We start from the raw sequence: 21,545 nt of genomic DNA on the forward strand, positions 1-21,545 counted from the left end.
TTTAACAACTTTTAATAGTTGTCAACAAATGTTTACATATATTGTGTTATACTCATGTTGACAATGAAGAAGTGGTGGTAAAAAGTAACATACACTTAGATGATTAATAAGGATTAAGATTGAAATAAACAGAAAGCAAATTAAATACTTATTCTGGTTTTATTGACAATAAAATTAGAATTATACACAACATTCTACTATTGGTTGGGTTCCTTGGTATCTCCTTAACATCCATTGAAAGATCTGCGTAAGATTATTCAATTGATCTTTGTATGTTAGTTAAGAGATGCTGTCTATTCAAACCGCATACTGGCCATTATGCTCCTTTTATTACAAACAAGCATACAGCTCCATGCCTTCAAGTAAACTATTGTATCTAAAAAAAATAGCAATATTCACTTGTTTAACATTTGATTATGTAGGTACTGTTAACTACTAAAACTGATTAAAAAGAGTTAGTAAATGATTGTTAAGGAAGTGTCTTTCGTTTATTAACTTTTGAATTAAATGGGTTTGGTAGTAAACAGGACCTAGATAACAAAATGCTAAAATCTGAATGTCTGTAATTTTTTCAGATCTGATAGTTTACTTAAGAGCCATTGCTGTCAATCTTCCAATAATATTATACAATGCCATTCATCCTCTTAATATCCTTATTACTTCTAGTTCTGTTCTTAAATTTTACTCCTTTTCCGATACTTGTTCTGCCGTATAGCCCATGGAAGGCATCTGGAGCATCTTCTGGGATCCCAAAGCCACTCATCATATCATCTGCAAGATTAATAAGTAGTTTTTTGCAGTACCTAATACCTCCTGTCTTCCTTGAAGGTACATCATAGGTGTTGCTTGCTCGTCCTTGCTGTTCCTTGGCCTTTCTCTTCCTTTCCAATGGTTGGGCTATTTACATGCTCAACCACTTCTAACCTATTTGTTAAAACTAATTTCTGTACTGCACACAATAGACTTGTATGACTTATTAATTTACCTAAATTTTAATTGAACTGTATAACAGTTAAAAATTAACACATTGTACACACTAAGCCCTCTTAATGTTTGTTTGTTAAATCTAATATTCTTGCTTCGCTCACAAGACTCTGAATTTCAAGTTGTACTCTTAAAGCCTTTTGCACATCCATTTTCCTCAATTGAGACGCAATATACTTTCCATAAATATCAAATTCATCCTCTTTTGCTAAATCTGATGAGTCCATACTACCCCTAAAAGTTCTATCTGAGAATTCCACACTAGGACTCCGTAGTTTTGCTTTTTTCTTTTTAACTTTACACTGATTAGAGTTTTCTATTTTGTAAAAATCATTTGGCTCAACTTTTAATACAATGCTATTGTAATCTTCATTGTCTTGGAATGGGTCTATATTTGAGTCTAAATTGTTTGTGTGAGAGACCCAAACTTCTGATGACTCTTCTATAGGATCTTGTTGCTGAAATAATAAAAAAAGAATATTTTCACATTGTAATGGAATGTGTTTCTTTAATATTTCCACTGTACTAAGTTGGCAAACTCTATATACTAAATTATATAGAGCAATGTAAGTATGTATATAAATGAAAATTTTATTATTTTTATTAATATAAAGCATTTTTAACATCCTACACAAGAATTCTGTTTACTAATTCTAATAATTTCTAATAGAATGTAGATTATCTGAATATTAATTAACTGAATAGCTAGATTTGTTTCAAAGACAAAATTAAGGAGTTCTACACTTAAATATTAATAAAACAACATATTTTATTCATTACGCTATCTCTACTTAATTTCCTTCTTACCACACTGATATACAGGATTCATATTATAAACAAACATGTCCCCAAATTAATTCGGATATTTGATGCTCTACTGTACTTGGTCTTATATCACAGGCATCAAGAGCTAAGCAATTCTTGTAAGTAACATCTAATAATTCTAGATTGTATTTTTCTAATAACTAATGAAATGACGATTTAAGAATTATAGATTATAATAATCTGTCTTGAATGTAGTCGCTACTTACATCGTAAGAAGTTTCAATTTCATCTTTTCTAATGTTTGCAAAACGTTTGTGCCACAATGTAAACCATTTCAAACTGGACCTGAAGGTGCATTCAGGGCTCGATCGCCTTTTAATTTTAGCTAGTTCCTGTGTATAAGTGGACCTCAGGTTCTTTATTTTGATTTTCAATTCAACCATGTTTAGATTTATTCCGGTTGTTTCCCTAAATTCATTTATAATATCTCGATAAGATTTCATTCTTAAATTCATGGCCTTGTAATCTGGATGTTTTGTATTCCACAAGTGTACATGTTTCAGGTAAGTTTTAACAAATTGGTATGTTTGATCTTCACTCCACTTCATTGTTTAAAAACATTGAATATTTATGTTTGTTTATAAATTTAAAAACCCTTTGAATGTACTTTTGTTTTATTGCGTATGTTTGACAGTGGACTGACATTTCAATATTTACAATAGTTTTTTTTGTAAATATATTTGTTCCTTTATATTGGAAAAGCAAAGGGTTCTAGCTCATACAGCCTCGTCATTATTTATTATCTGCAATAGAAATTGACAGTTAAAATTTTCCTTCCATAGGGTATCGACTAAGGTCAAAGACCGTGCTGCCAAGTCTGGACACATGTATTCTTTTTTACCATTTAATCGGAAGTTATATATTTTATTTATTCGCAATAACCATTTTATTCATCATTGCAATATAAAGATATAAAAGAATATTTTCATTTCATGCAAATATTTCTGATGCCTGATGGTCTCACACAGATCTTCCAATTTTCTAGACTATTTTTTCCTTATAGGCTGGTAATGGAACAATTTGATCACATAATGTTACATTATTTCTACTGCCCATAATCTTCCACCATATCAGAAAAATCTTGGATTCTGTGTTGGGCATAAAGAATATCACAAAACTTAGGTATACATAGGTATTGATTTTTCAGCGATACTATAGCATTCATGGCAGATTAATTTCTGTCTAGATCCAACATTCTTCATACAAATTGAATATTTTTTCTTGAGTTTAGCTTCGAACCTCTAGCTTTAGATGTAATAAAAATGCATTGAGTAAAATAAGCAAATATGTGTGTATATGTGTATTTATTTTACATAAAATTATCTATCTAAATTACTATTATAGCCAGGGTAAAAAAAATCATAATTCAAGACAATGAGATGAGAAATAATTTATTTCTAATATTTACATGCAAATAAATAATAAAATTTTATGATAAAATAATACCAAGCCACATTATTTAAACCTTATAACAAAATTGTCATTATTTGAACACACTACACTAATGTTTATTTGTCAAATCTGAAATCCTAGCTTCGCTCACAAGGCTTTGAATTTCGAGTTGGACTCTTAAAGCCTTCTGCAACTCCATTCTTCTCAGTTGAGAGGCAATGTACTTTCCATATATTTCAAACTCATCTTCTTTTGCTAAATCTGATGAGTCCATACTACCTCTAAAAGTTCTATCTGAGAATTCAACACTAGGGCTTCGTAGTTGTAATTTTTTCTTCTTCATTTTACAGTGACTTGAGTTTTCATGTTCATATGCATTTATGGGTTCCACTTTAGGTATGATGTTGTAATCATCATTATCTTCAATGGGGTCTATAGTTATGGCAATATTGTTTGACTGTGAGACCCACACCTCTGATGCATCTTCTATGGGATCCTGTTGCTGAAATAAAAAGATAAACATTAAGTATGTTGCAAAATTATTTTATTTTTATCAATAAATTTTGTAAAAACCAGAACTGAGATCAAAACAAGGGCAGCGAAAATTTTATTGAATAAGTTTTAAGAGTGAAATACAATCTTGCCAAACACAGATAAGTATCCTAGTTTTGTTTAATGATTAAAAATGTACGGGTCGCAGGTTTTTCAATGCATAGTTGCTGCTAGTATTTTCAAATATATGTACAACTCACGTCGTCATAGGAAACGTCGGTCTCATCCCTCGCAGTGCTAGCAAAATGTTTGTGCCACAACGCGAACCATTTCAAACTAGATTTGAATGTGCAATCGGGGCTAGACCTCCGTTTAATCTTAGTCAATTCCTGTTTGTAAGTGGACCTCAGGTTCTTAATTTTAATTTTAAGTTCAACCACATTTAACTGTATACCAGTTGCATCCTTAAACTCTGATATCATTTCTTTATATGATTTCATCCTAGAGTTTTTCGCTTTGTATTTTTCATGTTTCGAGTCCCACAAGTGTACGTGTTTTAAGTAAATTTTAACGAATTGATATGTTTGTTCTTCACCCCACCTCATTCTTCAGTAATCGTGAAATATTCTAATATGAAGTTTTATGTGTTCATTAATATATTTGTTTGTTGACATTAAATAAAATTCGCGAAGATATTCGTAGAGTAAATGTCATTTTTGACAAGTGACAGCGAAGAGGAATTTCGGGAAACATAGATCAGCGGATATATATTTAATTAAGCACCAATATTTAAATCATACAGTTTAGTCTCAAAAGCTAAAAAATATGTACCAAGTACTTTTATATTTCGCGATAACGATTTTAATAATACTATGTGCATTTTTTTTTTTCCGAATGATAAGTAGTGAAACTAAAATAATAAGCATGCAATTTGGTTTGTTTTGATTTAAAAACCGTACTCGGTTCATTTATCCTCATTATAGTATTACGTTTTCTATGTCTATGAGTATATTATTATACAGCGGCAATGCATCACTGGTTATCACGTAGGTAGGATAGCTTTGTTTTCTGTCTAATATTTCTCAAATAATGTGTAAATCAATATGTTTCTATATTATTTCTTACAATATATTTGTAATACACACTAAGGCATTGTATAACTCTTTGATTATCAAATAAAATAATAGCAGTAGGTAGCAAAACACAAATACTCCATAAAATTGTATTGCTTCTTTGGTACTTACTTAGAAATAATCTACAACTAAATTATTTGTAACTTCTTAAAATAATCAGAAAAGAACAATTATACATACAATAAAATTCTAATACTGTTAATGGTTTAAATCTGTTATTCGAGCTTCACTAACAAGATTTTGAATTTCAAGCTGCAGTCTTATTGCCCTTTGTGCGTTCATTTTCCTTAACTGCGTAGCTATGAACTTGCCGTAGATATCAAATTCATCTTCACTTATCATACTTTCTATGCTAGAATCTGTTGAATAATCTTTTATAATTTTCTGATGTCGCAATTTTCTTTTTTTTGTTTTTTTCTGGTGGTTCTTTATAAGTGGTAAGTCTCCTTCTAACTTTATTTTGGATACTGGAATTGTGAGGTCATATTCGTCATCAGTTGGCAGTAGTAAGGTGTTGGTTTCCTCTGAATTGCAATTTTGTAGTTCATTCTCTACCCACATTTGATTGGAATTTATGTCTGATGATTCTTGATTCTGAAAGTAAAGAAAAATTGTTTGAATTACATAGCTTTGCTTTTATTTACATACTGGCTATCAAAGTTATGGCTTTAATCTAGTCCAATTTTATAAATATGAAAAGCAATTTACTTAAGTCTTAAGGCCCATTATTATTTAACAAACTATGGATATTAAATGTGCCCTGATTACTTAATTACCATGATGAATGCTCTAAGTTTTGTTAAAACAAGCAATATGCAAAACCTTTCAGTCTTAAAACTGGATACCTATATGAATTTTATGTACAGAATATAGATGTAAACTTGTAATAGTACTGTGTAATATTGTTTAGTATGTTATTTTGGTGATACTGTTTATTTCCCTATCCGTGGTGTAGAGCAATGGGTGTAGATAGAATATTTTTCCAGGTAGGAAAGGGGGAGGGGTTCGTGTCTTAGACTAGGAAAAAAAAAACTTCTTTATTCTTGCTGATTTGATGGTCTAGGTTGCCTCAAAATTCTGTGGGTGAGCATAATGCAATTCCGGTGTGGGGACGGCTTAGTCGGTCCCCACCCCCCCTAAAATATTTACTTTGAATCAAATACTTACACAAGACGACGTCTGTCGAATGCTTGATATGTGCTTTAAGCATTGGTCCATCTCATTGAACCACACGAGCGATGGCTCATAAATGCAGTCCGGACTAGATTTCTGTAGTATTTTGTGTACTTGCTGCACATAGGTGGTTCGCAGGTTCTTTATCTTCATCTTAACTTCAGGTACACTCAGTGTTTTCATTGTAGATGCTTTAAACTCAGTCACGATTTCATTGTATGCCTTTTCCCGTTCATATTTTAATTTGTAGCCTGAATGTGCAGGGTTCCATAAGCATTCGTGGTTCAGATAAATTTTGACGAATTCTAAAGTCACCGCCTCACTCCAACGCATTGCATATAATTTATAAAGAATATGAAATTGTTATTGTTTTTGTTTTCGCTTAAATATCACGGTTCTATTTCTCACTCCACACTTTGTTTTGACTTTTGACAGATTATTAGTTGTAAAACGTCAATAGCAGTAAAATTACAGTGACAGCGCCATCTCTTATCAAGTAGCGCCTATTCCTGAATCATAAATACGGAAATAAGGTTTTATTTTTACCTATTAAAAATATATGATAAATTAAAATATATGTATAATAATTCTAACTATTTTCATAGTAGATTGTAAAAGCTAAGAGCCTTCATAAACTCGTGAAGTATTCGGTTTCCATAATAATTTTAGTATGCTGTGCAATGTGCATACCTATGATAATAAAAAAATGCAAATACCTAGATATATTATGAGAAGAATAAAAATCACTAGTGGCAGCCTCCCGCCTCTTGAAATTATGGTTGAATACGGTTTTTTGCACTCAGATCCTTAAGATTTGTTGTAGAATTGATTAATATCAATAAATTCGCGGGCCCTTATATATTAGAATTCTATTACTTATATATCAGATAAGGGCAGTTTATGTGACGGTGCCCGTAATGTAACCGACCGAACGTCGTCTCAAATTGAATGGACGTCGTAAAATTTACCTATCCACTTACCCACTTACAAATACTATCAGGCACGTATCCAGAAACAATAAAATGTATACTAACTTTTGATGTGCTTTGGGAATAGTTCAGGAGTCTCTAGAAATATTTATTTATTTATTTATTTACAGGAACATCAACAGTTTACACATACAATTAATATTAGTTCAGTTTTCTTAGTATACTTAGTCTGGCCATAAATACTGTTACACTTAATTATAAAAAAATATTACATTTGAATTTCGAATCTGTCATTTTTATACGATTGTTCATTGTGTTTTCTCATTTTGGCGCCAATACATTGTAAAATATTTTGCGATATTAAAATGGTGTGGGGTGATAAAGAGAACCGAATCGCTGTGATAGCATTACACAAAGTAGGTATGGAGCCAAATGCAATTTTTAAAACTCTCCATACACTTGGTATTAGTAAAATGTTTGTGTACCGGGCTATTAATAGGTACAATGAGACCTCCTCTGTTTGTGACAGAAAAGATCTGGCCGTCCACGTAGTGTTCGTACGAAAAAGGTGGTCAAAGCAGTAAGGGAAAGAATTCGAAGAAATCCTGTCCGAAAGCAAAAGATTTTATCTCGGGAAATGAAGATAGCACCTAGAACCATGTCGCGTATTTTAAAAGATGACTTAGGACTTGCAGCCTATAAGAGACGCACTGGCCATTTCTTAACTGATAATTTAAAGAAGAATAGGGTGGTAAAATCGAAACAACTACTGAAGCGGTACGCAAAGGGAGGTCACAGAAAAATTTTGTTTACGGATGAGAAAATTTTTACAATTGAGCAACATTTTAACAAACAAAATGACCGTATTTATGCTCAAAGCTCTAAGGAAGCTTCCCAATTAGTCGACAGAGTGCAACGTGGACATTATCCGACTTCAGTGATGGTTTGGTGGGGTGTTAGCTATGAAGGAGTGACTGAGCCATATTTTTGTGAAAAAGGTATCAAAACATCGGCACAAGTGTATCAAGATACCATTCTTGAGAAGGTAGTTAAGCCCCTTAACATCACCATGTTCAATAACCAAGTATGGTCCTTCCAGCAAGACTCGGCGCCGGGTCATAAAGCTCGGTCCACGCAGTCTTGGTTGGAATCGAACGTTTCGGACTTCATCAGAGCTGAAGACTGGCCGTCGTCTAGTCCCGATCTTAATCCGCTGGATTATGATTTGTGGTCAGTTTTAGAGAGTACAGCTTGCTCTAAACGCCATGATAATTTGGAGTCCCTAAAACAATCTATACGATTGGCAGTGAAGAATTTTCCCATGGAAAGAGTGCGTGCTTCTATTGATAACTGGCCTCATCGTTTAAAGGACTGTATTGCAGCCAATGGAGACCACTTCGAATAAGCTTTTTATATTTTTAATTGTTTTATATTTATGTATTAAACTGACACACTGTAAAAGTAATAAATGTTATTTGCAGTTAACAATTTTCTTTTTTCTTTATTACAATATTTATGGCAAGACTAGGTAGTATTGTTCTTATGTGCTTACCAAATAAAGATGTACCAACATTCACAAATACACTTATTACGAACAGACATAATAGTATGACACTGAAAAATTTCTGCTTATGTAATCAAGGTAATATGGTTAACAAATTTAAAAAAAAAATATAAACTATAAAAGAAACAACATATATAAGCAATTCAAGAACTCGGTTAGCATAAAGCAATAAACACACCAAATACCATTTCAATAACATCTCTAAATATTAGTTATAACAAAATGTATACTTAGTCCACATCGGCTATGGTTTGAGAAAAAAACAATTTCAGCATTTTATTTTTGCATATTTTTAAGGAATCGGAGAATATGTCAAGATCAGATAATTTAGTGCACATCATACTATAACTATCGCATATCCGGTTAACCGGTGAATGGAGCCCTAGATTGGATCTGTACGGAGGGCCCTGAAGAATTTTGTTCAGTGGGTGTCTTGGGAGATTGTAAGGAACAATTATATTGATAATTATATTGATATTCGTAAATAAGTTTATTTTTCGCGCTTACACGAAAGTGTTATGGAATTAAATTATTACCATTAAAGTGGCTTTAGGTGGATATAATAACCGGCAAAGAACTTGAGCACACTACCGCGTGGTGGGAGATTATCTGCAAAACTTTTTACACTGGCTATTATACTTACTTATATTATAAATATTAATGACTGTTTCACTGCTAGTTAGGTACAGATTTCTGATGGACGCTATCTAAAGAAGTCACCCTAAATATTTTGCTAGCTTACTATGTAATAAAAACATCTTAGGCTTAATATTACAAGGCTCTATGTTATATTTTTGCAAATTCATTTATGATATAATATGTTATCACATAATTTTAATCAGTATATAATTTCAATATTTTCGAAACGTAAGTAAATAAAGGAATTTCAAATTTTTACCAACTTGAAAATACTAAATTTAATTTTCCAACACAAGTAAAAATAATACAGAACCAAGTACTAGTGAGCCAGAGAATTGTTATCTAGGAGGTGCACAGATTAGCGTATGTTGAGAAAGAACATGCAGATGTCTACGTACTCTACAGCCCTAAGCTAAAATAATTAATTAATTTGACATCTTAAAGAAATAAATCAAGAGACAACAATAAAATTCTAACGTAAATAATATTATATATTTTAGTAGGTAATAATAAACCTATATTTATTATTACCTGTTTAAATAAACACAGTAGAGTAGGGGTCTTACCCACGTCACATTTGTTACAGCCCTGTACTTATCCTACTATTTTACTTCCACGAATTTAATGCTGGGTTCCGCACTACGTCGATTTAAATGTTTACCCATGCTCCCCTGAGTTATTTTATGGAAAACGGCGGTTAACACGGTGAATTTTTATTAGGATTCCTAGATTTGAGTGCGCATTCACATTGGTTGGAATCATTCAATTAGATTAAGATACTGTTATTTATTTCTTGTTTTTTTATGTATATTGGGTTAACCATAAGTTTATATTGATTTCAGAAATCCAGTTTGATAAGGTAGAGCAGTAAATTTATTGTTTAGTTTAATTGAATGATTAGCTTTTAGAACAGAGTTTGGGAAAATAGGTTAACGTAAACAAATTGTACTATTAGGTAATAATTCAGGTTAGAATGAGCTTCGGCATTTTCAATTGAGCGTCAACATTCCCAGCTTCGAGCAGTCTGTAGACAATAGTTACTGGCTTTTCAAATTATTTTCAATATGTAATAATGATAGTATTGTTTGCTGTGTGTATTGTTGTAAAAATAACCACCCCCCGCGATTATTATTACAATAAAAACGATTGTTTTATGAATACAAATCTACTGTCCATTACTTAAAATCCTGGTTGAATCAAAATTTTAAAATCTATCCTATAATAGGTCTGTTGTTTATAGATCTTTTGTATAACATGGGAATTATATTATGTTTACACTCAGGTCTTAGGCTGGTCGCAATATGCAAATAAAACTGCGCTGCTAGTGCAAACTAAGCTTGTCGGGTGAGAATTAAAACATTGCGTTGCTTTGTGAGGACATGAAAATTGCGATTTTGAACCACTCGGCCTACTCCTAAATTTAATAATTATAAATTATATTTTCTTATTTAAATATATTTATTTATTTTTTACTTCACGATGAATTGTCATACAAAGAGTTCTAAAGATTATACAGGGGCCTTATTCTCTATCCCGCACGTTATTTTGACAGTGCGTAACAAGCACGTAACACAACGCGTCATGTTTAGGACTATAGAAATTTGGCTTACAGAATACCATTCCACGCACATTTCTCGAAGATAACATGACACGGCTGCGTTACGCGTTTACACTATCATACAGAATAAGGGCCCAGAGCGGATATTGCGAAGACTGTCATACAAAAGTTTTGCGCTTATGTGATGGTTTTCAATGTACCGTGATAAAGCAAAACGTCAAAGTAAAATACGTCACATTTTTTCCATATCATGATTTGCACGTTTTTAATGCCGATATTAGAATATTTTTTATAATATTTGTATTAATATTCAACGACGCTGTGACAGCTTGTTATACGACTTGTCATACAGCGACTTATTACCAATTGGTAGTAACTTTTCGAGCAAAATTTTGGCCCTGATGTCCAGTCTATAACTAACTATATAGTTTAATGTCTTTGGCACTATATCATAATCTTAGAATTCTTTGCTTAAACGTATTTCATCTGTGTAAGGGGCAGATCTTACGTGGTCTTGGTCTTTTTGACTTGTAATTTGTATTCACATTATTTGTTTAGCTCAACCATTATCCTTCTGTACGTGTTTCTCAGCAATGGAGATTACTTGACATGCACCACCTGCTTGCTTGCGTTTTATGTTGTAAAATATCAATACTTTCAAATAAATCATTTAACCGCCATCGTTCCAGAGTTTTGCAACTCAAATATATAATAGTCTTGTTTCTGACTATGCGTTGTAAATCATCGAATGAGATGGTTTTTGCCCCGCAAAGTTGCAAGTATCCATTATTTATTGATATCCCATAAACAAATATCGCAAAACAAAGACTTTAAGCGAGACAGATGGCGCTTGGTGACATCAACCGATTTATTACTTACCATACTCAGACGTTCTATTTAATATACAGAGTTGATGCAACAAACTCTTGGTACGTATGTAATTTTGTTAACATATTTCCAGTCCTTTGCATAATGCTACATAGAAGTTAATAGTAAAGAACTTTTTGTACAGTTATTTTAGATCCAAATTTGTCAACTATTTCCTTAAAATCAAAGCCATAATCATTACTGTATTATAGAGTAGTTATATACGTAACTTGCAAGTATAAATTCTCTTATACTTTTCAATCACCCACTTTGTTTTTGACGGTGTTTATTATTTACATTAATTAATGTTAATAATTCGCAGCCTCGAATGTCCACGAGGTGGTCAGATGACCTAATAAAAGTTCCTGGGGGTCGCTGCATGCGGGTTGCTTCCATTAGGTTGTACGGGAAATCTTGGCATGTTCATCAGTGACATCTGGTGATGATGATTATATTTACTAAATTACATAGATTTTTTTAAATGCAACGTTCTCCAGATTTCATCGTATCCACTCTCTACACATTCATTTATATTTGCAAACGTCAGGGAATGATAAGTTGGCGCCATTTCTTTGGTTTTACATCTCAATTTTCTTTTTGTTCCCAAGGAAATCTTTCTTCCAACCGAATCTTGAACATTCTGCGTAGATGAAGCTGCAGGAATACAGTTGTTTTACGAGTTCTACAGGCCTATTGCGTTTCCAGAATGATTTTAAATTTGATAGTTTTGTTTTAAGTTGCCATAAAGTTTTGTACACTTTCCATATTTATAGATGTTGTGTATTACGGGTGTTTTACGCAATTCTAGAAATATCTGCCAAATCATTATTCCATAATCTTTTGAATGTGCAGTTGTATTAAAAAGAAGTTATGTATAATTAAAAACCGATCTCTTTAAATGCAAATAATGGTGTTTAGGTTTACTACCATTGTTTACCATCCTGCGCTGAAGGCAATGACGGCCTAAGCTGCCGCGAGGTTTCGGACGGGAGAAAAAATACAGATTGCTGACATAAATAGGTCAACTAAGACATCGCGCAAGGCCTTTCCGTATAGGGCGAGGCTCCAGGTGGTTGCCCAATTCACCACCTAGGGCTATCACTGGCCACAAGACGCCGATACGCGCGATGCATCAGTAAAGCAACGAAATGTACCACTTCATTCAACTAATTAACAGGTAAATTAATATACTTATTAGGGAAGTATCACTTTAAATTATAACCCTTGTTAGTGTAAAATTAAATGCAATAAAATTCACGATACGAACCGCATTAACCCTTGCCTATAAAAATGTTACGGTAGAATAAATCAAACACGCAGCAGTTAATGAATGTCGTTTCACCACACGGTGCGGTCGGCGAGCGCTGAAGCATTTACGTTATGAACAAGGAGTTAGTTAACGATTTTTTTGATACGAAACACTCGGTATATCGAATAGTGTTGGTTAACTGGAAAACTATATGGAATTGTTTTATATTATTACTTAATTTTGTGGTTTCACCCGCATGTGGAAGTTTTTCTGAAATAAATATTTTCCCGGGATAAAAGTAGCCTATAGCACTCAGAAGCAATGTAGTTTCGTATAAGTGAATAACAACATCGGTTCAGTAGTTTCTGAGATTAGCGAGTTTAAACAAACAAACCCTTTAGCTTTATATATTGGTATAGAATAACAAATTTTTATTCTGATTTTGTAAGTAGATCGCTAAAGTGTTTAGGGACTTTTGTAGCGGGAAATGTTTTTCACGTGGGCAAAGCCGTGACCAACACTTAGTATATGATATATGGGTTCACATCCATGACATGGTCTATTTCATTTACATCCTTTTAGCGGTTTCCGCGTTTATTTATATTAATAAGTATATAAAACAATACAAATTTATACATTTATAATATTACTTTGAGTATGTTAGAATAAAATAAACGTATACACATTCTATATTGTTAGAAATTGAAGCGGTTTTTATTAAAATAAAAAGAATTATCACTGACTACAGATGTACTTTCAGAAATATTACACAAACCAAACGAATCATACGACTGTAAATGACCAACTGCCCCGTTCTATGAAACGTTCAGTGTTCATAGCAAAAAGTATCACAAATACCTTCACAAAAATATTTGTACCCTCACTCGGCCTCTCCTGACAATATGACCTTCGTCGATCCCGCAATTTTACACATTAGAGAACACCCTTAAACGCCCTACTGCCATGAATATTTAATTTTTAAAAACATTGCACTCTCGTTATAACGAAACCTCGCTAAACCGACCTATTCACAACCCTATCTCTATGCTCAAGCTACACAGTTTCAAGAGAATTAAATGTTAGATATGATATTTCTAGCAATTATCCTGCCACAAACACTGCTCCCAATTAATATGACGTGTTATGATCATTGTGGAGAGGTGACGCATGAGTTTCTGCTCACAAAAGGAGGGGAGGGATTATATGCTGCATATACGCATTATTTTTCAATGAAATTATCAGACGGTATAATTGTGGAGGTTTAATTAAAATGTAAGCGAGTTGGTAGAGATTGGTTTTGTGAAGGTTGTAGTGGTATTTAGGCTTACCTTTAACACATGTAAAGCCACACATACACGCTACTTTTTACTGGTGGCAGGTCTCTTGTATGTGAGAGTCTGCCTGGGTAGGTACCATCGCAATGTTTATTTCTGCCGTCAAACAGTGTGTAGTCGCTATTGTGTTCCGGTTTGAAGGACATTGTAGCTAATGTAACTGGACATAATGAGACTAAACATCTCACGTCTCAGAATGGCGAGCGCAGTGGAATACCAAACAATACTTTGTAATTCAAGGTTATAGATGGTGTTTCTGTTTATGGGCGGTCGTATCGCTTACTATCAGGCGAACGGCAAGCTCGTCTCATCATTCAAAGCAATAAAAAAAACGCAAACACACTCTTCATATTTTTCAGGCAGGTAGAACTGCAACAAAGGCACTCTTTTTCGCCGTATGTACTCCGTTCTGTGGAAGATTTTTCGGTTAGTTTTATTTATCTAACATTAGCGTAAACATAAATCATTACGCGTATGTGGTTTTAACGATTTGAATAATAATGCCAGCGTAATGTTAACGATGTGATTGGCAGATAAATTGCGACTCGCATTATCATTTTGACAGTGCTTAGTGCGAACTTATGTAAGCCTGCTGAGATGCGACACCGTCAGATGGAGTCAGTGGCGGGGTGCGTAACATTTGGATTTAATATTGAGAAGAGGCTGATTTTTTTAATATTACAAGTTTGTAGATGTGTTTTTTTGTGTATAGAGGGTATTACTGTAATTATGAAGGAAGAGCTATGACACTATCAGATGGAGTTAGTGGCGGGGTGCGTAACATTTGGATTTAATATTGAGTAGCGGCAGTTTTTTTTTTATATTTGATGTTTGTAGATGGGCGTGGTTGTTTTTAGAGGGTATTACTGTAATTATGAAGGAAGAGCTATGACACCGTCAGATGGAGTTAGTGTCGGGGTGTGAAACGTTTGGATTTAATACTGAGTAGGGGCGGTTTATTTTAAATATTAGAAGTTTATTGATGTCTGTGTTTATTTTAGAGAGTATTTTGCTGTTTTTATAAAGGAAAGGCTATAGATGGTTTATAGAAACAAGACAGGAAAGATGTTTATTATTGAAAATGTGCGTGTGTAGGAAAAATAATTTAAAGTTCATGAAGGCAAAACGTCAATTTATTTCTCATTAACTTAATTAAGTCATTAATTAAAAATTGCATCAAATTAATTCAGTGATACTTTGTTTTATATTAATCATTCAAAGAAATAGTCATCTTTTAGGTTTATTAAAACCTGTCTTGTGACAGTCAATCTTATGAACATATTATAATATTTAAAAGCTACATATTCGTTCTGAACGAACTAAAAAAACTTGCAATCAAAACACATCAATATTGTGTAAATTTGATTTTAATAAATGACTACATTTTCCTCACGATAAACCAAACATCACGCGAAATTGTTGAAGACCCCTGAATTAGGGGTGAGATTCATGGTAGGATGGGTTCAAATAATGAGTTGGTTATATGCGCGTGTATTTACTGGGTCGCTCGAGGCCCAACGTTCTAGCTCAGACAAAAGGATTCTAACTGCAAAACGAAATTAGTTCCAACGCGCTTATATAAATTGGAAATGAAAAGCAAATTGAACTTCAAAATTATATCAAAATTAATCTTATAAAACTGAAGAAAATTTGATCTTGCCAAGTTACTGACTTCGACTAAAATGACTGATTCAAAAATGTTGTCGTATTATTACGTAGTTTTATATTACGATCAAATACCGAACAGTTCATTCGGTCTAAAAATATGTTTATAACCAATATGTACAGATCACGTTATAGTGAACCGACTAATTTAATAACGTGGTCTATTATTTCTTATAATAAGAGGCAGGGAACGCTAAACTGCCGTTTTCAATAAACAATTCTAATCTCAATTTTCAATCCGACTTCGAGAATGAACCAATCAATATAGCTCATTTGTAAGCATGTCAAAACACTTTGTTCTGATTGGTCTATTTTTGAGATAGATCGAAAATAGCGTTTGGGATCGTTTGTTGAAACTAGCAGTAAGTGAGTCATCTGTTTATGTGTCATTACCGCTTCTATTTTGATAATTATTGTGTTAAAGATGAAACCATGGATATTTTGGAAAGGGATTGGGCTTCTAAGGTTTATGCATACATGCATCATTATTAAACCGTCTATACTGGCTCATGTATCGTGTTCCGCGATCAGCCTGTGTATAACTTGTTTCCAATAGGCTGGCCTAATTGTGTAACGCTTGGCAAGGAATATCATCTCTCGTCAGTTGACATTAATGTCCCATACTCCATTTAGCATCAGGTGCAGTAGCGTCACTTTGTCGAGCTTCAATAAAAAGGAGTTCGCTATATTTTTAAACTTTTTTAAAAAGAAGAATACAGCCAGTCTATTTCATGTCGACAATTTCAAATAAAGAACAATTGGAAAACAATTGAAATCGACGCCTTGAATAATAACCGTTGCTGTTTTCATTTGAAAACGCTTATAGTTACTCAACGAACGTGCCCAGTTAACAACGCGGGAGATTTAAACAGTGGAACTATAAAAATACAGCAATAGTTTAACGAGGCGCAGAAGGAAATAGAGATGTCTTATTGCATTCTGTTTTTTTTACGAAAAATAAATTAGGTATTTGCTTTCATCGTATTTCTCCCATGATGTAATGGGAGGCGAGTCTGTCGCCATATTGGACATAACTATTGTATTGATATTGAGTAGAAGACACAATATCACTTTAGCCGACCCTTTTTTTTTTTTTTTTTTTTTTGGTTTCGCGGAGAAAGTCCCTTATTACTACCGCCCAGCCTTCGTGGGGGGCGACTGAGCGGTTATGCTGGGGTAACCGTGCCTTACGGCCCGGCGTTGAGTCGCCCGGATTTGATGGTGACCTTCGGGCGACCGCCGGGCCGAGTCCCTAACCCTATATACAACTTAACCTATGCACGGCCTACCAGCTAAAACTCCGCGGTGGCCCTCTTCGGCGCATTAGGGACGGCCGCGGGCTTCCTCTGACGTTGAAGTGTCTAGTCTGCGACCGCAGCCGCCCCTGCGCGGTGCCGCCTTGCGGCCCGTCTCCTATGGGGGAGGCTCAGAAGCCCCGCGCACCGAAGGACGCCCTCGGCGTCTACGGCAGTGTGAGGCCAACAGCACACTGCCGTCCATCCCGGGGGTCAATCGAAAGATGTGCAAAAATGCACAAAAATGCACTAGGGCGGACAGCCCCCTGCTGCCCGCCGACGACCCCCTTCGTGGCCCCTATTAGTCGCCTCTTACGACAGGCAGGGGATACCGTGGTGGAATTCTCCAAATGCCCCCATTCCACAGGGCGGGACTTTAGCCGACCCTGGGATCGACTCCAGATTTCTTCACTGTAATACAAGTACGCCACAAATGCCTAGTACTATATAAAAAGGTTCTAAGTATTATGTTATTAAAATTAGTAAATACAATTCCTAAGAATATACTATCTTTCCTACTAATATTGTGGTAAGTTTCGAAAAATGTTTGTTGGAAATTAACGTAGCAATAGCTAAAGAAATTCAAATGAAATTTGGCACGGTTAGATCATATCATGGATTAACACATAGTACCTATTTTATCTTGGTAATTAGCTCCCATGCGAAATAACTGAATTACCTTATTTTTAAAGAGATGGCGCTAGCGTCGTATAGAGCCTCTGTATTGCTACAGTGTTAATGTAACATATTTTGCAGCGTTAAATGCTTTTCACGCGGGTGAAGCCGAGAGCATTGCCTAGTATATAGTCCCTATTATATTTCTGTATTGAGACAAGATGTTTGAGACTGAAATTAAGAGTAACTTACGCTAATATTTAAACTAAACGGTTTTAATTTTACGATAGTATTTCTTTACTATGTAAATATTTTACTTCAGTTCTATTTTCTTAATTTTCAAGATAAAGTCAATGATATTCCCAGAGGACTTCGTGCTGGTTATTCTTTTGCTAATTAGCGGGGAGGGTGTCTAATATTTATTTTTTATTTGGTGTAAGTCGTTTGCATGTAAGCGTAATGACTGCATATAATTATAACACCAAATTATCGTCCTATCTTACGATTACAAAGCATTGAATGGCACTGCTTTGCGTTTGTTTCTTCGGCGTTAGATATTAAAAATTGAAATTAAACTCTATTTCATTTGCATATAATAATAAATCATTATGACATGTTAAGTCGCTTAATGCCTAGTAATTAAGTTGATGCGTTTCGGGCCAAAAATAATGTTGACTAGGTTTCTCCACCTAAAAAATTATCAGCACGTATAAATTATACCTTCTGGGCTTTAGCCTCTTAGTGACGTTCGTATGCCAGGTATGGCGAACCAGTGGCACGCGTGCTAGGTGTGTCATGTGTCAAAATAATTTGGGCACGCGAGTAATATGCCAAACATTGTATACTAGCTGACCCGACAGACGTTGTGCCTTCTTAACTATGAATTTGCAGCGCACATTCTATCAATAGCTGAAATTAACTTTTCTTAAATTTTCTAATGTTCCGCTCAACTTCCTTAATTTTTTCTTTCATAAGCCCATTCTCCTGATAATAAAAAACACAACAACAAAAAGAATAGTGAAATCGGTTCAGCCGTTCACGCGTGATGGCGTGACCAAGGGAAATAGGGATTCATTTTTATATATATGTCGTCATCGAGTTGATTTTTAAATGGAACGCCAACGCCATCTTATGGCATTCGACAGAATCTTCGCTACACAGCGCAATGAGGATATCAGACGACATCAAGAAGGCCGGAAAGCTAGCAGTCAAAGAGAATGACAAGCCTATGATAAATTAGCAATTCAGTTGGTTTTAGATCAAGCGATCAAATAATATTATTGGAGACTAGTGCTGTGGGTGCGTGGAGACTGTCTCGCGTTCCATAGTAGTTTGTGTTGTTGGAATTACAAATGTATTGGGACAAAAACTACAACTACTAAAATCTGACTTCGGTTATTGTGATCCGACATATCCCCACATACGCCCACGATACTTAGTAGTAACAAGCTATGGAAGACGATAACGACAATTCACCAAGCCTGCCGTTATATATAAATGTAGCTTTCTTTAGGCTTTAATTCGCTTAACATCAGGAGTAGTAAAACCACTTTGCCGAGTCACGATAAAAACAAAAAAACAAAAATAGTTGGGCTATAAAAGAAATCGCTAAGAAGGGGCACTCGGATAGATACAACGGGTCCTGGATGACACGTTACAGGCTATTTTTTTTATAAATTATGACACGTTAACCATTAATGGTTCGTTATCCCTGTCATATGCCATAGAAAATGTAAACAACAAGATCATAGCTTCAACAAATTCAAAACAGCTTTTAAACGATGCAAAAAGTAATTTGTAAAAGATTTTAACGTTCGCCACGACGAGCGAACGCCTCCGAGCGAACAATTGTGTTCAAATAACCGCCCTTTGATACCGCGATATCCAATCTGAATAACAAAGTGATTGCAAATTTTCACGACGAGCTCGGATGCTGAAACGATATCGCGCTGAGGGCAGGTAAATGATACGTCTACAGAAGGTTACATTGCATCACAACCGTTGAAATGAAAATTAAATAAATTGTAGATAAAATATTATGTCTACGTAGTTTTTTTGAGTTTATTTTGGAAGTGAGGTTATACAAATAAGTGGTAAGTAATTAGGTGGTAATTATCAAGGCATTGAGGATCTTTAAGGTGACGTAGTTGTATTAGTACGGTTGCAATGCTGACGTTTTGAGTTCGATCATGGAGTCGGGCAAAGTGATGTTATGTTTTTCTACTCAGTATCTGCCCGCAGTTTGGAATTTGTGTCCGATATAGCAATAGGCTCGCCCTCATCACAAAAAAAGTGGTGAATGTGTGTAAACAATGGAATACTATAAAAAGTAGAAACACCGCTTCTAAAAATCTATTCCACAAAGATGTTGCACGGAATATCATTATAATATATAAAAAAGTTCCAAGACTTTGTAGAGTTGACATTGGGAAGATTATCATACGTCAATTTTGCTCTCATGTGACGCAATATATCATGAAAAAGCAAAACACCAATTTAAAATACTTCATATTTCTTCCATATCGTGATTTTCACATTTTTAATGCGCATAATAGCATATTTTTTGCAAATATGTTATTTTTTTATTTATATCTTGTCACACAGACATTTTCAATAAAACGACTTATTGCCAATCGATAACTTTTGGAACACAAACTTGGTCCTAATATCCGGGCTATAACTAACTACACTACTTAACGTCTTTGATTATAATTCACGTGAATATGTGCAAAATAATTGACCTTCTGAAAACCACTTTAATTGTGTTGCAGGAAAGGGCTCGTTTTCCGTTAAGATTGTATTTATGTTTTAAAATGGGTGTCGGGAGATTTGTCTTAACATAACCGCCATTTGCGTTTATAAAAAAAACAGATTTTAATATTTTTTATGAGCCTTTTATCTTCGTTGCATTTATAACGCACAGGAAAATGGCGGGTTGAGATTTACCAACTTATACGTATCATTAAAACAACAGCGGCAGGTTTTTAGAATAAAAATATCCTTTTAACAATAACATGTCTAACCATATGTAGTATCCCTCCGAGGCAATTCTTGTGCGCTGGGATTTCACACCGAACGCACGCCCATGCATAGGGGGACATTTCTCACGGTCCTATACGCACAGTTAAGATGGCGATCTTCGTTTGACAGCGTCTTAGCTGATATCGTACTTGAGAGCCGACTGAGTTGCAGTTGAAATTAAACAAATTTTCCGGATTACATCGCGGTTTTTTGTATTTTATTTTCTCCCGACGTTTCGAAGACTTTGCAGCCGTCATGGTCACCCCCATGGGGTTCAGTCCCCCACGTTCAGAATCCGGAAAATTACTTGCAGTTATTAAAACGGCCTTCATAACACCTGCCCAATGAAAAATGAGAATCAAAAATAAGTGTGTATACCTCATGGTTGCCAATTCTCATTGAGGACTATGGGTTCGCGAACATTTCTTGGCCTTATTCTCTCTTCCCCTCCTAAGAGGGTTCCTTCTCCTTCCCCCACACTTCCTTCTCCAGATATTCCCTCCCAACTTTCCTCCAGGTCCCTGCAGTCGCTAAGCTAGGGGATTCCAGTATTTCATTCGCCGGCTTTCCCCGGTGTTGACTGCAGGGAAGCCTATTGAAAAAAAAAATACTATACTGCCTGTATGGGACATCGCATGGCGTTGCATTGTATTCGTTATCGAGATATTAAATATAAAGTTTTATAATGTTCAGAAATAAAATTAGGTACCATATCCTTCAGACCGTAATAGAATAGAGCACGTTGCTGCTTGTTGAAAGGGACAAAGCGAAATTAGCAGACAGTGCGTGAAGCAAACAACGAAATTAAAA

General features: G+C 34.6%; 3 protein-coding genes across 4 annotated transcripts; all 3 read right to left on the reverse strand.

Moving 5' to 3' along the window:
• Window positions 1–140: 140 nt before the first annotated feature.
• On the reverse strand, window positions 141–2,477 carry LOC115452640. The gene is made up of 2 exons (XM_037437102.1): window positions 2,016–2,477; window positions 141–1,442 (listed from the first exon to the last, which is right to left on the reverse strand). The coding sequence occupies exons 1-2, from the start codon at window positions 2,355–2,357 to the stop codon at window positions 1,047–1,049; spliced, it is 738 nt and encodes a 245-aa protein (XP_037292999.1). The 5' UTR covers window positions 2,358–2,477; the 3' UTR covers window positions 141–1,046.
• A 697-nt stretch (window positions 2,478–3,174) lies between these two features.
• On the reverse strand, window positions 3,175–4,512 carry LOC115452642. 2 transcript variants are annotated; one of them, XM_030181221.2, is made up of 2 exons: window positions 3,954–4,512; window positions 3,175–3,697 (listed from the first exon to the last, which is right to left on the reverse strand). In XM_030181221.2, the coding sequence occupies exons 1-2, from the start codon at window positions 4,296–4,298 to the stop codon at window positions 3,311–3,313; spliced, it is 732 nt and encodes a 243-aa protein (XP_030037081.1). In that variant the 5' UTR covers window positions 4,299–4,512; the 3' UTR covers window positions 3,175–3,310. The 2 variants fall into 2 exon arrangements, with proteins under 2 accessions (XP_030037081.1, XP_030037080.1); XM_030181220.2 differs by having other exon boundaries at window positions 3,175–3,703; window positions 3,954–4,435.
• Window positions 4,513–4,901: 389 nt separating this feature from the next.
• LOC115452641 lies at window positions 4,902–6,465 on the reverse strand. The gene is made up of 2 exons (XM_037437285.1): window positions 5,994–6,465; window positions 4,902–5,420 (listed from the first exon to the last, which is right to left on the reverse strand). The coding sequence occupies exons 1-2, from the start codon at window positions 6,330–6,332 to the stop codon at window positions 5,025–5,027; spliced, it is 735 nt and encodes a 244-aa protein (XP_037293182.1). The 5' UTR covers window positions 6,333–6,465; the 3' UTR covers window positions 4,902–5,024.
• Between the last annotated feature and the right edge of the window lie 15,080 nt (window positions 6,466–21,545).

This window comes from Manduca sexta, chromosome 10 (genome assembly GCF_014839805.1).
Source record: "Manduca sexta isolate Smith_Timp_Sample1 chromosome 10, JHU_Msex_v1.0, whole genome shotgun sequence".
Classification (NCBI taxonomy): Eukaryota; Metazoa; Arthropoda; class Insecta; order Lepidoptera; family Sphingidae; genus Manduca; species Manduca sexta.

What these genes read in the sequence shown, in the direction of transcription:
- LOC115452640 (XM_037437102.1), bottom strand. Translation starts at nt 2,357, where the DNA reads ATGAAGTGGAGTGAAGATCAAACATACCAATTTGTTAAAACTTACCTG. An exon ending in AAATTGAAACTTCTTACGAT is followed by an intron (nt 1,443 to 2,015) that starts GTAAGTAGCGAC and finishes TTATTATTTCAG; the next exon opens with CAACAAGATCCTATAGAAGA.
- LOC115452642 (XM_030181220.2), bottom strand. Translation starts at nt 4,298, where the DNA reads ATGAGGTGGGGTGAAGAACAAACATATCAATTCGTTAAAATTTACTTA. An exon ending in CCGACGTTTCCTATGACGAC is followed by an intron (nt 3,704 to 3,953) that starts GTGAGTTGTACA and finishes TTTTTATTTCAG; the next exon opens with CAACAGGATCCCATAGAAGA.
- LOC115452641 (XM_037437285.1), bottom strand. Translation starts at nt 6,332, where the DNA reads ATGCGTTGGAGTGAGGCGGTGACTTTAGAATTCGTCAAAATTTATCTG. An exon ending in TTCGACAGACGTCGTCTTGT is followed by an intron (nt 5,421 to 5,993) that starts GTAAGTATTTGA and finishes CTTTACTTTCAG; the next exon opens with AATCAAGAATCATCAGACAT.